At 42.3% G+C, this 26,732-nt stretch overlaps 1 protein-coding gene across 1 annotated transcript in view; it reads right to left on the minus strand.

Annotated features, from left to right (window-relative positions):
* Nucleotides 1-26,732, minus strand: part of ADTRP (androgen dependent TFPI regulating protein) — a 69,438-nt gene that overhangs the window by 33,604 nt on the left and 9,102 nt on the right. The window contains exons 2-3 of the mRNA XM_082664681.1: nucleotides 25,948-26,082; nucleotides 24,303-24,404 (exon numbers count right to left, since the gene is read on the minus strand). Coding sequence (XP_082520807.1) covers nucleotides 24,303-24,404; nucleotides 25,948-26,082 — 237 coding nt within the window. The remainder of the gene's footprint in view (nucleotides 1-24,302; nucleotides 24,405-25,947; nucleotides 26,083-26,732) is intronic.

Genomic DNA, 26,732 nt, shown 5'->3' on the forward strand with positions numbered 1-26,732 from the left:
TCAGCCCCCTCCACCTTCTTCTCACCTTACAGGGCTCAAGGTAGATATCCCTGCCTCCAGGGCAGAATCTGGACCTCCGGCAGGTGCCCTTCCTTGGCACGGCGGGATCTCCCTTTGCTCGTCCCCATCCCAGCGTCACATTATTGTGTTCACCCAGCACCGGCCAAACCTTCCACAGATGGAAGCACCTCGAGGCTAGGGCTGTCACCATTTCATCTCCAGTGCTTAGAACGGTGCTTAACCTCTCTGGCCACTTACTGTCTGTGGCGTTAATGAATGAATCAGTGAAACAGTGGAGTGGGGCAGAAGAGGAAGAAGAGTTCCTCTGCATAGCCTGGGAAGATAATCAGTGTCCCAGAGTGAGAAGACAACAGCTGCAGGCCAGACTCACCTGGCTTGGCAGCCACATGTCGGGCTGTGCCCGTGGTTAGCAGGGCCACAGAGTCAATCCCACTTCAGGCTAGTCACCTATACCCTTTGTCATGGCTATAGATGGCTCCCCAAATCCTGAAAATGGGTGTTGTGGGTCACGGGGAAACCTGTGAGAAAATGTGACTCCTGGGAACAATCTCTGGGTGCCAACATTACAGCAACTAAACTATAGACTCAATAAAGGGGTGTCACCAGCCCTGCAGCCCTGCAGGAGTTGGCAGCCCTGGAAGAAGAAGTCAGGAAATTTTTATCCAGCAAAGGCTGTTCTTTGGGACGCACTGGCCTGTGGCCCTCCATTCTGAGATTGGGCCAGGTGTAAACAAACTCCCCAGGTTTTGTTTGGTATCTTCTTTGTACCCCCTCCTCTATATCAATCTGTAATCCACGCTTCCTCCGTGCTTCTGTGCCTGGCTCCACAGAGCACACATGGAGACTTGTTTTTAAGACATAGACAGATGGGCAGCTCTCTAGAAAGCTGCTCTGAGTTGGAGAAAGGGGACTGTTCTTTTCAAGAAAGAGAAAGTTTCAGAAGCACAGGAATCTGCTCCTGCTTTAGAGCCACCACCTCTCAGGGCACCTTCCGCTCCTCTCAGCTATCTTGTCTCCATGTCAATAAAGGACTCAATACGTAGGCAGCTGCTTTCCCTGGGAGATAAAGCAGTGAATCAGGAAAGTACCCTGTAAGCACAAGCACCAGGGCAGAGTTCCAGATTCTCCATGTGACGGATCCCATGATGGACCAGTTTCCACACTTTCTCCTTCCTGCCTCTGGCTTTCCCTTGCTGACCCATCAGGGTACTCCTAGAAGGACTCACCAGCTGTTCTGCAAGAATGGCAGTTGCCCACTGGTGATTTTCCCAGATGTGTGTACTTGGTTGAGTTAGGGTTTGTCTGCATGAGGGGCACATGAGCTCACTGTGGGATTTTGGTGGTGGTGGGGGGTCTTCCCAGTAGAGGGAGGAGATGGATGGGAGTGGCGCCTAGAGGTAAAAGAAAAGTTTGCTTGGGAAATGACCTCATTTGCTATCCATCAAATATCTTATGAAAAGCAGTTATGTTTCAGCACTCCAGGCAATTAAAAGGTCCATAAGATATGGTCTTGGAACTCAAAAAAATATTAATGCATTTCAACTTACATTTACTGTAACCCTACAGGTTTCACACTACGCCTGGGCTAGTTCTAAAGCATTATGTAGTGGAGGCTCTGAAAGTGTTAGACAGCAGTAGGCAGCACTGGGTTGAGCCCTTGAAGTCCACAACCAAAGAGAACAAGTTCTCATTTACTGCAAAGACCTGCTTCTCCTTCACGCACTTCATAAAAATCCTTCACACCTAAGAGACTCAAGGGTTTCTCCTCATCAGCTTTTGTGGCATCCCAAACTGTCTTAATATCTCATAGGCAGTCACTAAGCTGTGTTTTGTTCTTTCAAAATAAAAGTCAATTTTAATTCCCTTTTATTAAAAGCAGGTAGCTATAATCACAGACTACTTTTTCAATTATGAACAATTATTTTTCTTGCTGAGAATCAAAAAGCAAAACAAAATGAAAACAAAAGGGCATCTGTAGGATATCAAAGAAGAAGTTCTGTAAGATAGTAGGTACACAAGTTTGGTGCTCAGAAGAGAAATCTAGCTGGAGAGAGAGATATGGGAGCAGAGTGCAGAACTTTTTTTAGTGGTAGTAGATGAGATGACCCAAAGGGAGTGTGTGAGTGAGAAGAATAATAAAGGATCTAGAAGTAAACACTGTGAAAGGCAGGGTTGCTCAGTCTCTGAACGACTGATGTTGAAGAATAGATCATTCTTTGTTGTGGAGGGCTGCCTCTGCCTTGTAGGATGCGTGGCATCATCCTCGGCTTCTACTCACTAGAAGCCAGGAGCACCTACCCACCCACAGTTGTGACAATCAAAACTGTCTCCAGATATTGCCATGCGTTCCCTGGAGAGCAAAAGCAATCCCAGTTGAAAATCCCTGATTTAAGTGATGGACCAAAAAAGAACATCTTGCAAAGGTAGTTGACAAGGAGTGTCAGAGAGTCTGGAGGTAAAGGAAGATAATGTTTTGAGAAAAAGATGTGGTAAATTTGTGTCAAAGATCAAGGAAAGGTATTAAGACGTGAGCACCAGCATCCCTGGTTTTAGGGACGAGAATGTGTGGTGAGCAGAGAGGAGCTTGCTCCTTGTGTCCCCGATTGCTCCTTCTTCCTTCTAGGCTGACTCCCGTGTTCCTTGTCCAGTCTCCTGCATCTCTGGGTTTCAACCTCCTGTTCGTAGTATTTTTAGACCTGGACCTTGGAGCCCCTGGAGCTCCAAACCCCAAGAGTTGGGTGGATATCTAGACAAGTTTTTAAGTGTAAAATTTGGGAACCTACATGTGGCACAAGTTGATTACAAGTCCACTTGCTCAGAGCCCTCTACACTCCTGGGAATGCAAGCCTGTGGCATTGAAATTCTCCCATTGCCAAGAAATTTGGCTTACTTCCTTATCGTGGTCCTCTTAGGAGAAATAAAACAGAATTTCTCAAAAGGTCACAAAATTCCGTCTCACCAGAGAATAGTAAAAACGTGGCTTTTATGAGTTCCTAGATGTGTTTGGAGAGAGATGTCAAAAACACACAAGCTTTTATTCCCAAGCAGTTTGTACTAGCAGAGCTCTCCAGAATACCCCTCTGAAATGATTGTGCATTTTTTGGTCTCCAAACTCAGGGGGGAAAAGCACAAAGGTTTTTGTTTTGTTTTAGTTTGGTTTTTATAGCTTTCAGATCTGAATTTTCACTGGTAAAATCTCTTCTGATTAAGGGAAGTGAAATGCTGAAATCTCCCCTGGCTTTATGAGGGTTTTTTTTTGGTTTTTTGTTTGTTTGTTTTCCAATTCTGCCCTCAACATAAGACTCCTGATTACTACTGAACTCTTAAAACATTAGGTTCTGGCTTTATGGAAGCGGGGCTACAAGAAGTTGCTTCTGCAGGTGGCCTGGCTTTAGGAAGACCAGTATAAATGCCATGAAGCCACACATTCTTGACTGCTTTTTAGTACTGAAATCCACGGATCTACATTAGTTCCTGGTTCATAATTTTCAGAAGGACTGGAGAAGAGCAGAGATTAGAATGACTCTCAGAATTATAGCAGCCTGGAAATCCTGAACAGAAGCCAGTCTGACAAGGTAGAAAGGTTTGCTTTTACCATTTGTCCTAGGGTTCTGACTGGGGGTTTTTTGTTGTTGTTTGTTTGTTTTCTTTTTATGAGTGTGTGTATGTATATTTCTTTGTGTGATTTTTTTTTTCTGTTTGGTTTTGCTTTTACCATTTGGCTTGGGGTTCTATCTTTTTGTTTTCTTTTTTTTTTCCTTTTTTTCCTTCCTTTTCTTCCAAGCCTTGTGACTGGCAGGGTCTTGGTGCTCTGGCCAGCTGTCAGGCCTGAGACTCCGAGGTGGGAGAGCCGAGTCCAGGACATTGGACCACCAGAGACCTGCTGGCCCCATGTAATATCAATCACTGAGAGCTCGCCCAGAGATCTCCGTCTCAGTGCTAAGACCCAGCTCCACCCAATGGGCAGCAAGCTCCAGCACTGGACACCCCATGCCAAACAACTAGCAAGATAGGAACACAGCCCCACCTATTAGCAGAGAGGCTGCCTAAAGTCATACTAAGTTCACAGGCACCCCAAAACACACCACTGGACGTGGTGCAGGCCCACCAGAAGGACAAGATCCAGCCCCACCCACCAGAACACAGACACAAGTTCACTCCACCAGGAAGACTACACAAGCCACTGAACCAACCTAACCCACTGGAGGCAAACACCAAAAACAACAGGAACTACAAACCTGCAGCCTGCGAAAAGGAGACCCCAAACACAGTAAGTTAAACAAAACACAGTAAGTTAAAAAAAAGAGAAATATGCAGCAGATGAAGGAGTAAGGTAAAAACCCACCAGACCAAACAAATGAAGAGGAAATAGGCAGTCTACCTGAAAAAGAATTCAGAGTAATGATAGTAAAGATGATCCAAAATCTTGGAAGTAGAATGGAGAAAATGCAAGAAATGTTTAACAAGGACCTAGAAGAACTAAAGAGCAAACAAACAGTGACGAACAACACAATAAATGAAATTAAAAATTCTCTAGAAGGAATCAGTAGCAGAATAACTGAGGCAGAAGAACGGATAAGTGACCTGGAAGATAAAATAGTGGAAATAACTGCCGCAGAGCAGAATAAAGAAAAAAGAATGAAAAGAATTGAAGACAGTCTCAGAGACCTCTGGGACAACATTAAATGCACCAACATTCAAATAATAGGGGTCCCAGAAGAAGGAGAGAAAAAGAAAGGGTCTGAGAAAATATTTGAAGAGATAATAGTTGAAAACTTCCATAACACAGGAAAGGAAAGAGTCAAGTCCAGAAAGCACAGAGAGTCCCATACAGGATAAATCCAAGGAGAAACACATGAAGGCACATATTAATCAAACTATCAAAAATTAAATACAAAGAAAAAATATTAAGAGCAGTAAGGGAAAAGCAATGAATAACATGCAAGGGAATGCCCATAAGGTTAACAGCTGATCTTTCAGCGAAAACTCTGCAAGCCAGAAGGGAGTAGCAGGACATATTTAAAGTGATGAAAGGGAAAAACCTACAACCAAGATTACTCTGCCCAGCAAGGATCTCATTCAGATTCCACAGAGAAATTAAAACCTTTACAGACAAGCAAAAGTTAAGAGAATTCAGCACCACCAAACCAGCATTACAACAAATACTAAAGGAACTTCTCTAAGCAGGAGACACAGAGAGGTAAAAGACCTACAAAAACAAACACAAAACAATTAAGAAAATAGTAATAGGAACATACGTATTGATAATTACCTTAAATGTAAATGGATTAAATGCTCCAACCAAAAGACACAGACTGGCTGAGTGGATACAAAAACAGGACCCATATATGTGCTGTCTACAAGAGACTCACTTCAGACCTAGGGACATGCACAGACTGAAAGTGAGGGGATGGAAAAAGATATTCCATGCAAATGGACATCAAAAGAAAGCTGGAATAGCAATACTCATATCAGACAAAACAGACTTTAAAATAAAGACTATTACAAGAGACAAAGAAGGACACTACATAATGATCAAGGGATCAGTCCAAGAAGAAGATATAACAATTGAAAATATTTATGCACTCAACATAGGAGCACCTCAATACATAAGACAAATGCTAACAGCCATAAAAGGGGAAATTGACAGTAACACAATAATAGTAGGGGACTTTTAACACCCCACTTTAACCAATGGACAGATCATCCAAAATGAAAATAAATAAGGAAAAACAAGCTTTAAATGACACATTAGACCAGATGGACTTAATTGATATTTATAGGACATTCCATCCAAAAACAACAGAATACACTTTCTTCTCAAGTGCTCATGGAACTTTCTCCAGGATAGATAATATCTTGGGTCACAAATCAAGCCTCGGTAAATTTAAGAAAATAGAAATCGTATCAAGTATCTTTTCCAACCACAGCACTATGATACTAGATATCAATTACAGGAAAAAAACTGTAAAAATTACAAACACATGGAGGCTAAATAATACGATACTAAATAACCAAGAGATCACTGAAGAAATCAAAGAGGAAAACAAAAAATACCTAGAGACAAATGACAACGAAAACACGATGATCCAAAATCTGTGGGATGCAGCAAAAGCAGTCGTAAGAGGGAAGTTTATAGCAATACAATCCTACCTCAAGAAACAAGAAAAATCTCAAATAAATGACCTAAACTTACACCTAAAACAATTAGAGAAAGAAGAACAAATAATCCCCCAAAGTTAGCAGAAGGAAAGAAATCATAAAGATCAGATCAGAAATAAATGAAAAAGAAATGAAGGAAATGATAGCAAAGATCAATAAAACTAAAAGCTGGTTCTTTGAAAGGATAAACAAAATTGATAAACCATTAGCCATACTCATCAAGAAAAAAAGGGAGAAGACTCAAATCAATAGAATTAGAAATGAAAAAGGAGAAGTAACAACTGACACTGCAGAAATACAAAAGATCATGAGAGATTACTACAAGCAACTCTATGCCAATAAAATGGACAACCTGGAAGAAATGGACAAATTCTTAGAAAAGTACAACCTTCCAAGACTGAACCAGGAAGAAAGAGTAAATATGAACAGACCAATCACAAGCACTGAAATTGAAACTGTGATTAAAAATCTTCCAACAAACAAAAGCCCAGGACCAGATGGCTTCACAGGTGAATTCTATCAAACCTTTAGAGAAGAGCTAACACCTACCTTTCTCAAACTATGCCAAAATATAGCAGAGGGAGAAACAGTCCCAAACTCATTCTGCAAGGCCACCATCACCCTGATACCAAAACCAGACAAAGATGTCACAAAGAAAGAAAACTACAGGTTAATATCACTGATGAACATAGATGCAAAAATTCTCAACAAAATACTAGCAAACAGAACCCAACAGCACATTAAAAAGATCATACACCAGGATCAAGTGGGGTTTATCCCAGGAATGCAAAGATTCTTCAGTGTACGCAAATCAGTCAATGTGATACACCATATTAACAAATTGAAGGATAAAAACCACATGGTAATCTCAGTAGATGCCGGAAAAGCTTTCGACAAAATTCAACACCCATGGGGCTTCCCTGGTGGTGCAGTGGTTGAGAGTCCGCCTGCCAATGCAGGGGACACGGGTTCGTGCCCCGGTCCGGGAAGATCCCACATGCTGCGGAGTGGCTAGGCCCGTAAGCCATGGCCGCTGAGCGTGCGTGTCCGGAGCCTGTGCTCCGCAGCGGGAGAGGCCACAACAGTGAGAGGCCCGTGTACCACAAAAAAAAAAAAAAAGAAAAAAAGAAAAAATAATTCAACACCCATTTATGGTAAAAACTCTCCAGAAGGTAGGCATAGATGGAACCTACCTCAACATAATAAAGGCCATATATGACAAACCCACCGCCAACATCGTGCTCAATGGTGAAAAACTGAAACCATTTCCTCTAAGATCAGGAAGAAGTCAAGGTTGCCCACTCTCACCACAATTATACAATACTTTTTTGCATGTTTTAGCCACAGCAATCAGAGAAGAAAAAGAAATAAAAGGAATGCAAATTGGAAAAGAAGAAGTAAAACTGTCACTGTTTGCAGATGACATGATGCTATACATAGAGAATCCTAAAGATGCTATCAGAAAACTACTAGAGCTAATCAATGAATTTGGTAGAGTAGCAGGGTATAAAATTAATGCACAGAAATCTCTTGCATTCCTATACACTAATGGCAAAAATTCTGAAAGAGAAATTAAGGAAACACTTCCTTTTACCATTGCAACAAAAAGAATAAAATACCTAGGAATAAACCTACCTAAGGAGACAAAAGACATGTATGCAGAAAATTATAAGACACTGATGAAAAAAATTAAAGATGATACAAACATATGGAGAGATATACCATGTTCTTGGATTGAAAGACTCAACATTGTGAAAATGACTATACTACCCAAGGCAATCTACAGATTCGGTGCAATCCCTATCAAGCTACCAGTGGCATTTTTCACAGAACTAGAACAAAAAATTTCACAATTTGTATGGAAACACAAAAGACCCCAAATAGCCAAAGCAATCTTGAGAAAGAAAAATGGAGCTGGAGGAATCAGGCTCCAGGACTTCAGACTCTACTACAAAGCTACAGTAACCAAGACAGTATGGTACTGGCACAAAAACCAGAATACAGATCAGTGGAACAGGGTCGAAAGCCCCGAGGTAAATCCACACATATATGGTCACCTTATCTTTGATAAAGGAGACAAGAATATACAATGGAGAAAAGACAGCCTCTTCAATAAGTGACGCTGGGAAAACCGGACAGCTACCTATAAAAGAATGAAATTAGAACACTTCCTAACACCATACACAAAAATAAACTCAAAACGGATTAAAGACCTAAATTTAAGGCCAGACACTATAAAACTCTTAGAGGAAAACATAGGCAGAACACTGTATGACATAAATCACAGCAAGATCCTTTTTGACCTACCTACTAGAGAAATGGAAATAAAAACAAAAATTAACAAATGGGACCTAATTAAACTTAAAAGCTTTTGCATAGCAAAGGAAACCATACACAAGACGAAAAGACAACCCACAAAATGGGAGAAAATATTTGCAAATGAAGCAACTGACAAAGCATTAATCTCCAAAATATACAAGCAGCTCATACAGCTCAACATCAAAAAAACAAACAACCCAATCCAAAAATGGGCAGAAGACCTAAATAGGCATTTCTCCGAAGAAGATGTACAGATTGCCAACAAACACATGAAAGGATGCTCAACATCGATAATCATTAGAGAAATGCAAATCAAAACCACAATGAGTTATCACCTCAAACCAGTCAGAATGGCCATCATCACAAAATCTACAAACAAATGCTGGAGTGGGTGTGGAGAAAAGGGAACTCTGTTTTGAGAGTTCCCACTGTTGGTGGGAATGTAAATTGATACAGCCACTATGGAGAACAGTATGGAGGTTCCTTAAAAAACTAGAAATTGAACTACCATATGATCCAGCAATCCCACTACTGGGCATATACCCTGAGAAAACCATAATTCAAAAAGACACATGTACCCCAATGTTCATTGCAGCTCTATTTACAATAGCCAGAACATGGAAGCAACCTAAGTGTCCATTGACAGATGAATGGATAAAGAAGATGCAGCACATATATACAATGGAATATTACTCAGCCATAAAAAGAAACAAAATTGAGTTATTTGTAGTGAGGTGCATGGACCTAGAGTCTGTCATACAGAGTGAAGTAAGTCAGAAAGAGAAAAACAAATACCATATGCTAACACATATACATGGAATCTAAAAAAAAGAAAAAAAATGGTCATGAAGAACCTAGGGGCAGGACAGGAATAAAGACAGAGACAGAGAGAATGGTCTTGATGACACGGGGAGAGGGAAGGGTAAGCTGGGATGAAGTGAGAGAGTAGCATGTACATATATACACCACCAAATGAAGAATAGATAGCTAGTGGGAAGCAGCTGCATAGCACAGGGAGATCAGCTCAGTGCTTTGTGACCACCTAGAGGGGTGGGATAGGGAAGGTGGGAGGGAGACGCAAGAGGGAGGGGATATGGGAATGGATATATATATATATACATACGGCTGATTCACTTTGTTATATAGCAGGAACTAACACAACATTGTAAAGCAGTTATACTCCAATAAAGATGTTAAAGGAAAGAAAAAACATTAGGTTCAGTGGTAGCCACCGAAGTAGTTATTCTCTTTCTATTGGTGGAATTCCACATTCGTGGGTTCACTTTTCACAAATACTAATGCACCCCATTACTAGCTTCTGCTCATCAGTAGGAATCCTTGGTTGTGTGTTATCAAGAATCTCTCTCAGAGGGATTTCCCTGGTGGTCCAGTGGTTAAGGCTTCACCTTCCAATGCAGGGGGTGTGGGTTCGATCCCTGGTTGGGGAACTAAGATCCCACATGCCTTGGGGCCAAAAAACTAAAACATAAAACAGAAGCAATATTGTAACAAATTCAATAAAGACTTTGAAAAAAATGGTCTTAAAAAAGGGCCGCCTAGGGCCACCGGCTCGCAGTCGGGCCTCCTTTTGCAGCTCGGTTCAGTCATTAAAAAAAAAAAAACGAGAGAGAATCTCTTTCAGAGCCACTGCTAGCCCACCAACAAAAATGGGGGAAATTGGCCTTCCACACACTTTCACAGAGATAAAAGGAGGCTGGTTTTGCAACCAATTCTTCTCCTCTTTCTTTTGACCACTTTTCTTTCATCTGGTTTTTTCTGTGGTCATGTCTTCATTCCTTTTCTTAAATTCAGCCTCTGCCACCCTTCTTCCTTGATTTGATGGTTGTTTGAACTCTCTTTGGCTACATGAATACTCAGTTCCCTAATTAACATCTGAGAATGGTGATAACAGAGGAAAGTGTAAGCCTGGAAATGGTTTTTCCAGAACCGCTTTTGAGCCACAGTCCAGTCCAAATCAGAATAAACATCATCTCTCCTTTAACAAAATATATGTAATTACTATGACTCTGTGCGTCTCTTTGAACATAAATCAGTCACTAATATAGCATATGTCTCAGATACAACAACGAAAAGCCCCATAGATATTTCAAGGTACCAATAATCTCTCTAGAATTTTCCTCACTTGTAACTTTCTGTACAAAAGAACACCTCAACGTTTCAAACGTATCATGTCATCCACAGATTGTAAAGGCAGGGCTGCTAAAGGCTTTCTCTCTGCCTCCAATGCCCTTTGGTCCCAGCACACCTCACTCTACCCCTGAGGAGGAACTCTGGGGTCAGTCTAGGGCACAGAGAAGCTACCAGAGCAAGAGGAAAAGACTTCATTCTTCCATGCAGCCATCTTCATTAGGCGCCTACCCCATGCCAGGTGCTGTGTGAGGTGCTGGGGATTAAACAGTAAACAAATATGGGCCCTGCCCTTGTAGACCTTACAGTCTAATCAGCAAGATTTTCTATAAACAAGTAAACAGCCACATAGATACCAGTCACAATATGGGCTATAAAGGAAACAAACAGGAATCTACTCATCGGAAGGATCGCAGAGGCACATGCTTTACGTAAGGCAGTCAGGGAAGGTCATTCTGAGGAGGTCATTTTTAAGCTGGGACCTAAATGTACAAGCAAAGGCAGGGAAGAGCAAAAGGAGAACATTCCAGGCAAAGGGGACACCATATGCAGAGGTCCTGGTGTGGGAAGGAGCTCTCATAGTTACAGAAACAAAGCAGAGGCCGGAAGAGCTGTAACATAGTGTAATGGGGAGACAGGCTCCACTGGGGTCTGGAGCATTAAGCAGGGGCCAGGTTCATCTGGCCTGTAGGCCATGGGAAGGAGTTCCCATAAGTGTAGTTTCCACTACACTTATTCTAAGTGTAGTGGAGAGCCACTGCAGAGCACTGGGAAGGGGGACACTATTTCCTGTGTATCGTGCTGCTGTATGGAAAAGGTTGAGAATGGAAGCAGGAAGACCAGTTTGGAGGTATTGTGTGGTTTAGAGGAGAAGTGAAGGTGGACACCAGGGTGTTGGCAGTGAACAGAAAGCAAACTAGAAAGCAAACAGATTTGCTACATATTTTGGAGGTAGCATCGACGACATTAGTTCATAGATGGGATGTGAGGGTGGTGGGATGGAGGGAGGTGGGAGGGTCAATGCTGGTTTCTGTCTTGAGCAGTTGGGAGGATGGTGACTCCATTTTCTGAGATGGAGGTGCCCAGGACAGGTTTGGCAGTGAGTATAACAGGTCCACTTCTGGACACGTGGATTCAGAGATGTCTGTGGCACGCCTATAGGTGTGCCTGTAACAGCGGTGTCAGGTAGGCAGTTGAGAAACAAGTCTGGAACTCAAAGGCTATCTGAGCTATAGACCCAGCACATGGATAGAATTAAACCCATGGGGATGGATGTGAGTAGTTACTGGGAAAAGAGTACTGGCAAAGAGGGTCCAGGACAAGCCTTAAAGAGGGCATCACTTAGAGGGCAGGTAGAGGACACAGCCAGAGACTGAGGTAGGAGGAAAACTAGTCTGTCTGCTATCAACAGAACCAAAAAAAGCACAGTTTCAGGGAGGGAGAAGTGTAGTGTGCTGAATGCTGCTGAGAGTAAGATGGGGGCAGAAACAGGAGCCCTGGTTTTGGCAGTTTGGAGATAGTTGGTGGCTAGAAAAAGAGGAATGAGCAGAATGTATAGATAATTCCGTATGGGTCTGGGGCTCTTGGACTTTGTTCCGTTCGGAAAGGCATACCTGCTTGTTTTGCGTGTGGCGCAAATAGCACCTTCTGCCCTGAAGGAAACTCCTAATCAGCCAACCCCACAACCACCAGAATAGAATAGAATAGAAGAACAGAAGGGATTGAGAAATTGGGGAAAAGAAAAGCAGTGCCTGTGTTGGCAAAGTCTCCATTTTGGGGCATTGCTGAGCTGGGGAGAGCTGAGAACTTGGTTTCCAGTTGGATCTCTCAGTGGGGGAAATCTCGGGTAACAAATAGAACTTGCATTTCACCCCTCCCCTCACTAGTAGGTCCAGGTGGTTCTGTAGATTTGTGTGCAGAACGCCCATGTTGACATTAACAGGAAAGTAAATCAGACAATCCTGAGACCTTAAAACCCAGCCCTGAAACTTTAATTATATACAAACGTGTACACAGCATGCACCACAATATAAAAAAGATACAAACCTTGTGCTTAATGGTTACATTGCCTAGCATGAAAGGCAGGTAATTTGATCACCTCCAGAGGTCACTTTATGATCAAGAGCCTTTTCTTTTCTTTTCTTTTTTTTTGCGGTACGCGGGCCTCTCACTGTTGTGGCCTCTCCCGTTGCGGAGCACAGGCTCCAGACGCGCAGGCTCAGCGGCCACGGCTCATGGGCCCAGCCGCTCCGCGGCATGTGGGATCCTCCCAGACCGGGGCATGAACCCGCGTCCCCTGCATCGGCAGGCGGACTCTCAACCACTGCGCCACCAGGGAAGCCCGAGAGCCTCTTCTTAATTGCCAGAGAACTCTACGGGCCTCCTCTCCAGGGACAGCTGCCGGGATTAGAAAGGAGAACACTGCACCAAATTCATCTATCATCACAATTTAGTATTTTTAAATAGTGGCCTGTGGAATAAGCCTTCGGGAACAGGGCTCTTGTCCCTACTAAAGGGATGAACAAAAAGGATGAGTTACTCATTAACTCCCTTTTCTTTTGCCTACCCCTTTAAAATGAGTACTTCAGCAGCTTAGCATTTTACTCTCAAATATGTTCTGACCTTCCCATCCTGCACCCCAACCCCCATCATATCACCTACTTTATTACCTGGAACAGCTCAATTAGGGGTTGGTTGCATAATAGAGATCTGTGCCTGCAGGAACAGTAGAAATGATTCTCGGGGGATGGTAACTTACTCCTGCAGGAAAGGCCTTTCCACCATAAGCCACTTCCCATATTCATGGGTTTGAATCTACCTCATACCAGGTCCTGTTCACATGCTTTTCTCCACACCTTAGAACAGTCTCTGACCATGGATTCGAACTCTCATCAGTTTATTTTTTTTTCTGTTTATTTTTTCCTTTTCTACTGATGCATAAGTCATACACTCCATTTGTATGTGGCTATTCTAGACATTAAAACACGTGTATTTAATGTAGTAACGGCAAATGTAAGTCATTTCTAGCCCCTCCCCACCAGCAATCCAGGGGGGCTTAGCGTGCCTTAATTCTAATCAGCCCTCTCTCAACTTACATTCTGTTTGCATCCAGGATTTTAATTCATACTTTTTTAAAGTCACCATAAACTGAACACATTGCTTGCCATTGTTTTTGGTATCTCGTACCTCCCTTCTGAGATCATTTTCCTTCTTCCTGAAGTACGACCTTTAGCATTTTCCATTACTGAGGGTCTGTGGGTGATAACGTCTGTTTTCGTGTGTCTGAAAATGTCTTTACTTTGTCCCTGTTTCACAAGATACTTTCGGAGAGTGAATAGGTTGGCTCTTTTTTTCTTCAGTACTTTGAAGCTGTTATTCCACTTCTTCTGGCTTCTTTGTTGGTATTGAGAAATCAGCTATCAGTGTAACAGTGGTTACTTTTTGGGAAATCCATTTTATTAATCTGGCTGGTTCTAGGATCTTTTTGTCTAAGGTGTCTGTGATGTCATACAAGTGACTAGATGTCTACCCTGTGTCCTGTGTGTCTTTTTTTTTTTTTTTTGGCACTTCTTGACTCTGAGGATTAATTTTTCATAAATTCCAAGAAATAATCAGTGATGCTCTCTTCAGATATTGCCTGCATCTATCTCACTCTCTTTTTTAGCTCCTCTTCTGTTTTATTTTAACTTTGGGGAATTTCCATTATTTTCTTGTTCGTAAGTCAAATGTTTACAAATATTTTTAAAATATTTTTTTCAGCGTTTGAGGTGTCTTGTGATGTTTGTATGTTTGTTTGTTTCAGGCTACTGTTGCTCTCTATGGCCAGAAATGGACGGCACTCAGGACCTTGTTTCCTTTGGGTGGATAACTTTCTCCTCCTGCTAAGGGTTGTGGGCATGATTTGGAAGGATGCAGGAATTTATGGTCATTATCAGTCGGGATCCCATCAGGAACAGGGAAGCCCACTGAGGGATTCCAAGGATGAAGGTTTTAGAGGCTTTGGCAGTTATTGGAAAGGTCAAAGCAGTAAAAGTGAGGGAAACTTCTACTACAAGGGGATGCTTTGAGGGAGCTGGCTCAGAAATGGTAAATCTCAGAAGTCTCTGCCCCCTCGCTGCCTGTAGTATAAAGCCTGTGATTCCTGGGTGCTTGTCCAGAAGTTGATGCTAACCTCGTGTCTGCACATCTGCTCTCAACTGCCACTAGAGAAAAAGGCGTCCTCACTTTCACGTCTCATGAGAGTGCCTGTCATTGGCTGACTCTCACCTGGAACCATATGGAGAAAGGGATTCTAGGACCTTGTGTGTGATTCCAGGCTTATCCCTTGCTATGCAGAGGAGAATGGAGGAGGGGTGACGGTGATTCCAAGTTGACAACAATTTGGCATAGGTTGTTACGGATCACGGATAGCACTTTATGTTGCACACATATTATTTTATGTGCTCCTAATAGCATCACTGAGAATTAAGAACAGTAAACACACCTATTTCAAGGAACCAATACCCAGTGTAGGTCTGTTAGCTTTTCCAAAAATCACACAGCAAGACAATGGCAGAAATGGGACCAGAATTGAGGTTTTCTGGCACTTGTCAATTGTTTTCATGAAATCAAAAATTAACTTGTAGAAAACATCTGAGATCAATTATTTTTGCAACTGAGACACAGGGCTAAGACATTTTGCTTCCACTCATCCCAAACCAACTCTTAGGCATCAAGCTGCAGCACTTTTCTTCCTAATAATTTATCCCATCCAACTTTTTAGCCCAAGAAGAACCTTAACAGATGTGAAAGGACTTTTGTGAAGATAGACTATGATTCACCAGATGGTCCATTTCCTGATGACCTGTACCTGGAGATGTCTTGGACTGTCTGTACCATGCTCTAAAAGTCACCACCTCAAAAGATACCACTAAGATTGTGTCATTCCCTGTCGATATGCAGCTTAATATTCCAGTTGTCAAATATCATTCAACAAATATTTCTTAAGCACCTTTTTTTCTAGGCTTACAATTTCTGTGATCATCATGATATTTTAATGCCGCTAACTCTGACATTATTAGGTTAGCAAAGTATTTTAAAATATGTCAGAAAAAGTATGCATATTAATTAAAATGTTCCCACATATAAGGCTTAAACTGAAGTCCCTGGGTTGATAGGAGACAAAAGACTTTTATTAAATACTATTTGGTAAGTTAAGTATTTTAGTGTCTCTGCCAATCATTGCTACAAAAGAATATTTATCGTCAAACATGAATTGGGTAAAAAGGGAAATATCACTATATTATTGTCTGTTAGTCATATGTACTAAGGCAATAGCAAGAACAGCATTTTCAAGCAATGGCCATGCCCTCTTGTGCCCTGATCAGCAAGCTTGTTTCTAACATCAGGTTTTTACTGTTTCTCAGCATTCAGAATGAGATAGCTGATTCTTTGAGTGAGTACATGGAGTGTGCACCAACATGCCTATAGATTTTTGTATTCATGGAGATGCTCTTTAAATGGCATCTGGGCCCTTTTATCAGACCACTGTTAAAAGACTGCAAGTATACACTCAGTGTAGAATCACTGAGCATAAAAGCAGGAGCTCCACTTTGAGCAAACCTTTTGCTCACACGCTCACAGACTCTGGCAGTGGCCCCTGTCTCACATGGCTCAGCATGCATGAAGTCCCTAGAGAAAGAGCTCATTCTTGTTCCCATGTTCTCACTCTTCTTTAGCTTTGCTCTAATTATAAACTTTTAGAGAAAATAAATGAGTCTAGTGAATACATGAAGGTGATAGAAAAAGGATGAAGCTGATAAGTAAGGCTGGTGGTAGGTTGGAAGAGTTGTTGAGATTTAGGAAGCAGTTGGGAACGCAGGTACCTATATATTAATGACTGTGCCCATCGGATTGAGAGGAATGAAGGGCAGGGCTGAGAATTCAAAACTTAGGACATAAGCATGTGAGAGCTAGGAATCCATGTGATGGGTGGATAATATGTGGGCAAGTGGAATAAAGCAGACTAGAAATCATCTACTGGCTGATAATCCAAGGACCTGGAGGTGAGAGTAAGATTAGAGGACTTGGAAAAGCTCAATTCCCAATTAGGCACAAGTGGTTGCTCTGTAGGCAGAGAAGATAAAAGAGACCAGGGAAAAAGATGTGGAGCTGGTTGAGAGCCTGTCAGCAGCTCCCTGTTCAAGGACGGGACTCTGCAGCTGTCAGAGTGTCTGCCTGTGGGGTTATGAAGTAACTAGAAGCATGAAGGGGGCTTTTCTGTGCTGGCTCCCTAATCAGGAAGGGGATGTCCATTCAAATCTGTGGAGAAGGCTCTCACACCCTCCACCAGGCTTCTCGTGGGCATTTTCACTTCTGCTCTGAGATCATGGGACTTTTGCCCTCTCCTACCCACTTAGATTTTATTTCTTTTGGTATATCAGAGAGGTTTAGGATCTTCTCTTGTGAGTTTCTCCACCTTGGTTATTCTCCAGCATAAAGTCATTCTTCCTGTTGGTAGTATTACCCGTGGTTGCCATGGAAGTGGGGACTAATTACATCACACAGGAGGGGAGACCTGCTAGGGAACCCTCAAGGACACCGAATGATTTCAATTATTCAAATTCCCAGTAACTTCTTAGAAGACATGTATAGGTTTTGATCATTAAAAACCTTTGACTTTGATTTTGAAATTGGGGTGTATTTACTGGATAATGGAATCGTAAAAGCAAGCTGCTCTTCAGCACACACTGGAAATTCTCAGAACTGGGATTTTTTTTTTAAAAAAGATATACTTCCACCATTCTGGTTTCTGCCCGCAAGAGATGAAGAAAGCGGGCACTGTGATTGCTTGGTTCTAGTTACATAAAACCTTAAGTGGACTGGTAATCCTTTGGCAGTTCATTATCAGAATCTCCTGTGTTTACCGTAAGACTTCCTGAGGGGCAAGATGGCTTTATTGTCCTTACCCAGCTAACTCTGCTTCCTAATCCAGCTTAGCTTCTGACTTCTCTGCTGAGCTTTAAGCATTCATTTAACCCAGTGTTTCTCCAGTGCCACTGGAGAGTCTAACCTACCTTAGATTAGGAAGCGAATGGAATGAATAAAGTGTTTTAAAACAAGAGGGCAACTCTTTATAACACTGTAGTGATTAAACCTGAAAAAAAAATCCAAGTAAATATCAGGGTCTGATAAATGATTCTATCTTCATTCTTGCTCAGAGATTTAGAGCAATGCTCTGAGAAAGGATCTTTCCTGTGGTACGCGGTCGGCTTAGCTAGGGCAGCTCTTCCCTCTCTAGAGTCACGTGACAAGTTATTTCCCAGCACCATTTTCTGGTCATTGTTGGCAGTCATCGTTTCTCTTTCTAATGTGGACTTGGTCTAGGGTAGAAAACGGCCAGAGAAGATTTTAGAATTTAAAGGTACAACAGATATGAAGGAGGAAGAGACCGTGAATCAAAGAAGGCAGACAGACTGTAGATGGAAGAGGGAAGGAAACAGATTCTCCTCTAGAGCTTCCAGAAGGAATGCTGCTCTGCTGACACCTTGATTTTATCCCATGAGACCCATTTTGAACTTCTGACATCTACAACTGTAAGATAATTTGTATTGCTTTAAGCCATTTAAGTTTGCGTTTATTTGTTACAGTAGCAGCAGGAAACTAATACATACAGCACTACCAAGGCTCTCCCCTCCCCCCAGTCAGACTGCTCTTGTTGGGCTTCCCTGGTGGCGCAGTGGTTGAGGGTCCGCCTGCCGATGCAGAGGACACGGGTTCGTACCCCGGTCCGGGAAGATCCCACATGCCGCGGAGTGGCTGGGCCGGTGAGTCATGGCCGCTGAGCCTGCGCGTCTGGAGCCTGTGCTCCGCGGCAGGAGAGGCCACAACAGTGAGAGGCCCGCGTACAGCAAAACAAACAAACAAACAAACTGCTCTTGTACAAGTCACCAGAGGGTTCATTACTGCAAATGCAATGATCATCTTACAGTGTCGTTCTTACTTGACCTCTCAGCAGCTTTTGACGTAGAAGACTTCCTCCTGAAACATTTGTATACTTGACTTCCAGGAGACTAAGCTGCACTGGGTTTCCTCCTAACTCACTGGCATCTCCTTTTCAATCTCCTCTGTTGAATTCTCCTGTTTTGCCTCCCAAGTACTGAAAGTTGGAATGTTCTAAGGCTTAGCTCTGGGATATCTTCTCTAACCATACTTACTCCCTAGGTGATCTTATTTAACTTTAAAAACAATCTTTATAATGAAGACAGCCAAATTTATGTCACCAGTCCAGCAATCTCCCCTAGGCTTATATGTCCAGCTGCCTATTCTGCATCTAAAGTTTGTTGTCTAATTGACATCTCAAACATGTCCAGACAAAACAATTTCCTTCTCCACAATCCTTGCACCTCCCCTGCCATCTCTATCCATACCTCCCCTGTGTCTTAAGCTAATAATCTTATCTCCCTTTTTTTTCTTGCCAGATATTCAGTAAATCCTGATGGCTCTACATTCCAGATCTATACTGAGCACAAGCACAGCATGTCTGCAGACTTAAACCAAGCCTCCAAAGGATTTCACTTACCACCCTGTGAGTGACATGGGCCGGGACGCTGCTGTATCAGCAGAACATACTCTGGCTGTTGTCTTATATCATGTGGAAACAGAAGTAGATGGGAGGTGGAGTTCCCCATAGGAACCCTGACCAGGACCCTCTTCCTTTTCAGACATGGACTTTCTGGGGAATAATACTGGAGGGGCGGGGGGCTGTTTTTAACTGTGGCAAATGTTCTGCCAGAGTTCCTTCAGAACACAGCCTCTACTTACAGCAAGTTAAAAGACTGGGTGGGAGTATGTATATAGATAAAACTATAATTTAAGCTTCTTGAGGTTGGGAATCATATCTCAAATTTCTCTTGTCACCCCATGAATAATTCTTGATTGTGTATTTTTTATTTGAACTCAGCATTAGAACTCATCTGGGGGCCCAGTTTTCAAGTATATGTTCAGTTATGTCAGGAGATTTTAACCTGTGGTCCATAAATGGAATTTTGAGGGTCTATGAACCTTCTAAGATTGTACACAAAATTTTATGGTTATTTGTGCTTTCCTTGGGAAAGTGTTCATAGATTTCCTCAGATTCACAAAGTGTTCTGTTTCCTAAAGGCTGAAAACCACTGAGCTATCCAGAGATATCTAGACTGTGGGTCCTCTCTGCCCAGAAGCGCTGGGGTAAAGAACCAAGGAGGCATGGGCGAGGGGTTTGTAACGTTGAGGACAAAGGGGGACCTTTTGATGCTGATGTCCCCACAGGTGACCTTCTTTACTCATTAGGACTCACCTACCTCTGCCTAGCCACCCAACAGTTTCACACCAAGCTTACGGGTGGGAGAGAAAAATCTGAGACTGGGGCCTGAATTTAGTGATGGACAACATGTGGCATACTGTGAGTGAGGAAGAAACTGGAAGGTTTAGAGTTTCCCTTGACATTTTGACTCCCCAGCAAGCCCCCAGAGAGGGCTAAAAGGCCTTCCAGGTTGTCCAATCGTGACCCACATGCCTGTCACAGCCAGGCTGGGACACAAGGGGCATAGCAGCCCTCCTGTCTATGTCATTCACTTGGCAATAATAACATACCGCTGCATGACACCATCTATGTCAATGTCTTGTATTAGCATTAACTGTTATTTGTATTATTTCAACGTTGTGTGTGTAAACTAGGCTCCACCAGATTTAAGGTTGCCAGAAGTCAAAACCCTTGTCAAATGTCCATCTTGGTGTTAACCCTTATAGCTGGTACTTAATCATTATTTTATTTCAAGTGAATAAATGACAACACATTCAATAACTAGGTGGATGGATTTGGTATTTGCTCCGATTTAAAGAGCCAAGGCCTATCTCTTAAGAGCAGATTGTTTTGAAATCTCCATTAATATAAATGAAGCCTTTCCAGTTCTAAAGCTCTGTGATCATGGATTGAGAGTCTTACGTGATCGTAACTATTTATGCAGTCCTCGGTAATTTATAAGGTGCTTGTATGCACTTGCTCAATAATCGTGTACTGATCTCAAATGTAGAGGGCCTCTGGGGGGGTTCTCTGATCTCTTCCCTCTCCTTTAGGGAAACCTGAATGGTTTAGGTTGACTTCCGGAGAAATAAGTTCCCCCAGCTCCCTTCAGGTTAGGATCTGAGCGTTTCCTCAGTTACTGAGTCCTCTTCCTGCTGTTTGAATCTATCTGTTCTGGTTCTATCTTGAGTAGTCATTTAGATAATGCCTGAGGAGTTAATGTTTTCCTGGCAAAACCTGGAGGAGTACTTTGCTATTCTTTCCCTTCTTTCTTGAAGACTGGAGAACAGCTTAGCAATAAAACAGTCCGGTTGATCTACTTTAAATAAGGCAGCCTGCCCACGGTTGATGCAAATATTACACTGATGTTACTGTTTGGTTTGAATATATAACAAGGATAGAAAAATGTCCATTAGAGTTGATAGTCAGCTTTGAACGATCTACTGCAACGGCAAGTCTAGAATGAGCTAGAAGGGTTGGGTTGGGAGGAGCCCAAAGACTTGATGAATCATGAAGGTTTTAGAACTACACTGTGTCAAAGGGGAGAGTGGTATTTCTTAATCTGACAAATCCTACTCATAAAACCCAGGGCAGCAATGCAAATGGCAACAGGGAGAATATTCCAGAGCTGAGGCTAGAATAGTAAACATAAAGACTGTTGTGAAATGAAAGAACCTTCAGGAAAGTATGACGCTGGCTGTGTACAGCAATAATTCTTATATTGTGGAAGAAAAAAAGGAGCAATACAGGAAGTGATTCATTTTAAGATCAGGCCCAGCCCTACATGGAAGCAACTAGTACCAGTGACCTCCCATCCTCACTTTGGCTGCCACAGTGGTGGTTTCTGGGTATTTACTCATTTGAGTTGTCATGGAAGGACACTGTTAAAATGCAGAAAGTGTCAACAAATTAACCCAGTAACAGCCATTTCCATATTCTTTTATACTAGTATTTAAAAAGTCAACAGAGAGCATTCCTTGAGGTAATAGACCAGGAGTATTTGATAGTGAGGACAGAAAATGTCCAGAGTAAGGGACACAGTTTGGGGAAGAGAGATGAGATGCAGTCACGAGCACACTGGATTTGGAGCAGACACCATAAGGAAGCATGGACGTTTGGGGATGACCCCGTTAGGAGCACCCAATGCTGGTTTTGCTGATGCCAACATTTTCACTAGAAATGGCTCCATTGGGAGCTTCTCCAGTTAAATTAACAGAATCACAGAAGAGTCTGTGTCTGACCCAACACAGGTTGCCTCTTCTTTTCTCTTTTTCACTGTCGTTCCACATTTTTGGACCCTAGCCCCTTCTCTCTAAGGGATTCAGGTTACTTGATTGACCAAAAGGCAGAGAGCAGGGTCAAAAGAAACCCCCAGGTTGTGAAGGCACACGAATATTTTATGTTCTCTGTTGTATATTATCTGCCTTGCTAATTAACTGATAGATATGACATACATTATCAAGCTATCTGCTTCCAAAATTACCAAAAGTCCATATGGCTGTTTACCAAGGTCACAAATGCTGGGCATCACCATCACAACTATTTGGAAGAAATCTAATCTTACTTCCATGTGGAAAATGGTACCCCAAAGAGGTAGGAAGCTTGTAATAGTTGTAGGAAAACTACTAGCTGAGCTAACAAAACCTTGAAAAGGTATTTGATATATGTGTTTGGCTCCAAATAAAAGACACTTTCAATACTCTGCCTTTTTATTTTAGTAACATCCAGCTCAGTCAGTTGTCCCAAATCGCTTCATTTTCTTAAGTAGAGTTTTGGCTTATTAGCATACAGATGGGGATTTTGGATTTTTTTAAGTGAGAATTCTCACTTTGCTTTGTTAATCAAGCAGTGACATCCTTTTTGATTGCCTGGTGAATTATGAAACTAGACTGAACCACAAGTTCTGCACTTACTATAGTACAAGGCAAGGAAGAGTGAATTATGAGCTCAGTGGCCCCAGGCAAATCACTTAACCTTTTAGAGTTTTTATTTTTTTAATTTGGAAAAATTCAGGATTGTAATTGTTATCTAAAGAAAGTTGTATGAATTAAATGGGCTCCTATTTGAGGAACATACTTAATATAGTCTAAGTGCCATAAAAAGCCACAATATTCCCTGTGTAGGGGTTTCAGATCAACGTTAATGGGAAACTGAGAAGATGAGGAGGTGATCTGACAAAAAGAAGCTGGTAGGACGGGTCTCGGGGAGGTAGGACTTATTAAATATATAGTTTTTGGTCCTGAACTCTAAATGAGATTGGAACTTGTATACCTTAGTTAATTAATTAGTATCTCACTGAGCACATATTTAAAGTGAAAGTACGTTTTTCTGAGGGGTGGGGGGCAGGGCACATGGTGGACTGAGCTGCTTTTCCAACTTGGTAACAATGTGAGTTTTAAGACAGTGGAAAAGTTGGAGGTAGAAGAAAGTCTGTGAACCTGAGGAGCCTTGATATGCTACTCCCTTGTGACTTCCTCCTGGTTGTTTTTTTTTTTTTTTTTTTTTTTTTTGCGGTACGCGGGCCTCTCACTGCTGTGGCCTCCCCCGTTGCAGAGCACAGGCTCCGGACGCGCAGGCTCAGCGGACATGGCTCATGGGCCCAGCCGCTCCGCGGCATGTGGGATCTTCCCAGACCGGGGCACGAACCCGTGTCCCCTGCATCGGCAGGCGGATCCTCAACCACTGCGCCACCAGGGAAGCCCCCCCCGGTTTTTAAATGTCATTGGCTTCACAGACTCTCAGACCTCCTTCTGAATTCCTGACTAATGTGGAAATACATTTGTAAATATTGAGAAGCGGAGCAAGTACTTTGATTACTCTGTGCGTGTGGTGCTGATGACTCAGACCTCCTTCATCCAAGGCCTGGACAATCCTGCTCCAGCTCTGCTTGTCCAGGCCACTGTTACTGGTATTCAGATACAGTGCCCTGAATAACTCAGAACAGGTTCTGGTTACTCTTCAGCCCCTCAAAAATAAATACATGAATAAAAACCCAAATGGGAAACAGAAATGTGTAAATCATCTGTGATAAATAGTTGTGATCAAGTGTTAGCTAAGAAGCTGCTTCTGAGCCGTGAGTTATTCTTTGGACATTTGGGTGGATTTTTTTGAGCTATAATTGACACGTATAGCATATTAGTTTCAGGTGTACAACATAATGATTTGATATTTGTATGTATTGCAAAATGTTCACCACCACAAGTCTAGTTAACATCCAGGGTGGATTATTTTTAAAGCTTGCTTGATTCCATTCCTAGATAGGAATTCATTACATGTTATTTGCTGAAGTTACTTCTCTTTCAGGACTGCAGGCTCCAAGAGTTTGCTTGCCCTTATGGTTTCATGTCTTTTCAATAACTTCATAAGCAACTTGGCAAAGAGTCTTGCCTGGACATCCCATCTGCTCTCTGTATCTCCAGTTACAGCACCGCTTTTTGTTCATTTCGTATTCTCAAAGTGTTCTTTAAATAAATAGCGACGGGATGAAGAGGGAGGAGTGAACGGGATTTTGGGGGTTGAGGAGCAGTTTGGAAACATAAATAAGGCACTTGGAGTTCTCAGAACAGAGGTTATTGCCGTTCTGTATTCACTAAATTTTCCTTTCACTCACCATTGCATGATTCAACCACACTGGAAAGATACCATCTAGGGCCTTAGGGTAAACGAGTTCTCGATCGTAGAGAAAGAGGATCCAGAATGACAAAAATACAAACTGGAAAATAGAACACAACAATAGTATCATTAGGTTTATCTTCAGTGAGTGCTTCCTAAGATAATCAAGGAAACGTAGCAAAATAAAAATAGATACCAGTTTTAAAGATACATTCCTATATATACATAATGAAATACTAAATGAAGGAAAAAATTATTTATTGTAGAATTACAATACCCAGTCTCTGGGGATTTCAGAGAGTTAGGGATCAATTATTTGTCATTGTGGCAGGCAGAGAGGATGTAGATAAATAGGATTCGCAGACCATTTCATTTTAACCAATGACTTCTCTCTTCTCTGAGCTTTACCAGGAGTGCTGAGAGCAGCCACATGGCATGGCTTGAGTCTTCCACTTGCGTTGCCCACTCTCTAAATAGGCATGGCAAGGGGAAGCAGGAAGTCTGGGGCGAGGATAGGTGACAAGCTCCCAGGGTAATTCACAAGCTAGTTAACAGAGAGTTGGATCTCCTTATTGCTCAGAACTTTGGATTGATCCCCATCCTCTTGTACCCCTTGGCTGTCTTTTCAAAGTGTCTGTCTTCCATGCTACAAAATCAATGGAGAGATGGGAAAAAATAACTATTAATCTTCTAACGATCTTCTTAAATTCCAAAGGCTCAATTTCTAAGTCTTAAACAATGAATAAACTCCACTGATACAAAAAAAACTTAGCCTCTTTAGAAGATTTTTGGGGGTGGAGGAGGAGGTGTCCTGCAGAGTAAAACTGGAATGCCAGTACTCACTCCGTTATCTGAGAGCTCATTATTAGTGTTTGGAGAGTTTCATTTTGGATTTAAGTTTGAGGTCTCAATACCATAGGAAGTGGAATGATGACGGGTAGAAAGAGGTAATCATTTCTAATTATAGGCCCTGCTGGGCAGCCCGTGTGCCTGGTCTCAGTTTGTTTCCATTCTAACTAATGAATGAAAACATGCGCAATGTTGTAGAAATGTGGACAGTATCAGCAACAAGCCGACTGTCCCTTGCATATATATGTCTTGCTTCTTCCCAATGTCCATTCGTTCCACAAAATGCGTGAGTCACCCGCCATGTGTCCCACACCAGATATTTCAAACAGCCTCTCTCTCCTCCATTTCAAAGTGTCAACTTTGAAAGTTTTCATACCTTTTTTTTTAATGGTTTCCACTTGCAGAAGTAACAAATGCTTATTGCAGCAAGTGAAACAAGATGTATGAAAGGGATATTAGTCATCTGCCTCCTCAGCAGCCTCCATTCCCATCACCCTGATGGAGCCAAGGTCATCGCAGTTGTATTTTGGTTAAGAAAAGTCCTTCAGACTTCCCTGTTAGGCAGTAATAAGGATCTTGTATCAAACGTTCATAAAGGTACAAAAGCTAATGATAAATCTTGTCAGTTAATGTGCCTTATTTCCCGAAGACACTGGGCAGTGCTATGCAGTTCTCAGGCCATTTATGCAAATGCAGTTGCCCTGGATTATAATAATGGGCTCCTCGCTGCCCAGGAGAAGTGTCAGTCCATATGACATGTGTATTATATTACCTGCACATCTTTGTAAACTTACTGCAGATATCGGAAAAGCCAGCGTGGTGAAAAGCAGGTCTCTGAAGGCTGTTATGAACTTAATGTCTTTTTTCCCTTTAGCTCTTTTCAGCACATCTTCCAGACAGGCCACCCCGTAGAAAAGGGCCTGCAAGAGCTAAATTCATTACAACAAATGAGGACCTTTTCATTTCCTTCAATTAATACATTCTTCACTGACATGAAGCACCATCCCTCTGGGAGCAGTGTTGATTTGAGAAGGAGGGGCCGCTGGCTGTTTCGGTTGGGAGCCAGTTCGAAGGTTGGTCTTGCAACTTGCTGGGCCCTGACCTTGATCACTAAAACCGATTGTGTAAAGTTGTTTAGGGGATAATAATGTGTACAGTATTTAGCATAATGGACTTGAGCTAAAATGGAAACAGAATAGAGTCAGCTTAAAAGGAGAATGTAATGAGATAGATAGCTTGGCTGCCCAGAGGTGGGAAAAGCCAGATAAACAGCACAAGGGCAGAGCACCAGACACAATGGTAGATATATTCTGGCCTCTTCCTAGGAAGAAAAAAATGTTTAAGTGCCTAGTGTTGCAATCTCATTAGAGAAGCCAGAATCAGCGTCAAGAGCCCCATGAAGGAGCTCTGTGCTCTCCTGAGGGAGACCCACAACATGGCACCTTGCCTTGCTGAGGGAGAAGCCAGAGGAAGGCCTCTGAGGACCTCACAGAGACAGTCTGTGTGAGGGAGTGATTTAAATCCACAGGGCTACACAGCAAGCCGTGGGCTCGGGTGCATCTCTAGGTACCTGAGGGCC

The sequence above is a fragment of the Grampus griseus genome, assembly GCF_964374135.1.
Source record: "Grampus griseus genome assembly, chromosome: 10".
Lineage (NCBI taxonomy): Eukaryota > Metazoa > Chordata > Mammalia > Artiodactyla > Delphinidae > Grampus > Grampus griseus.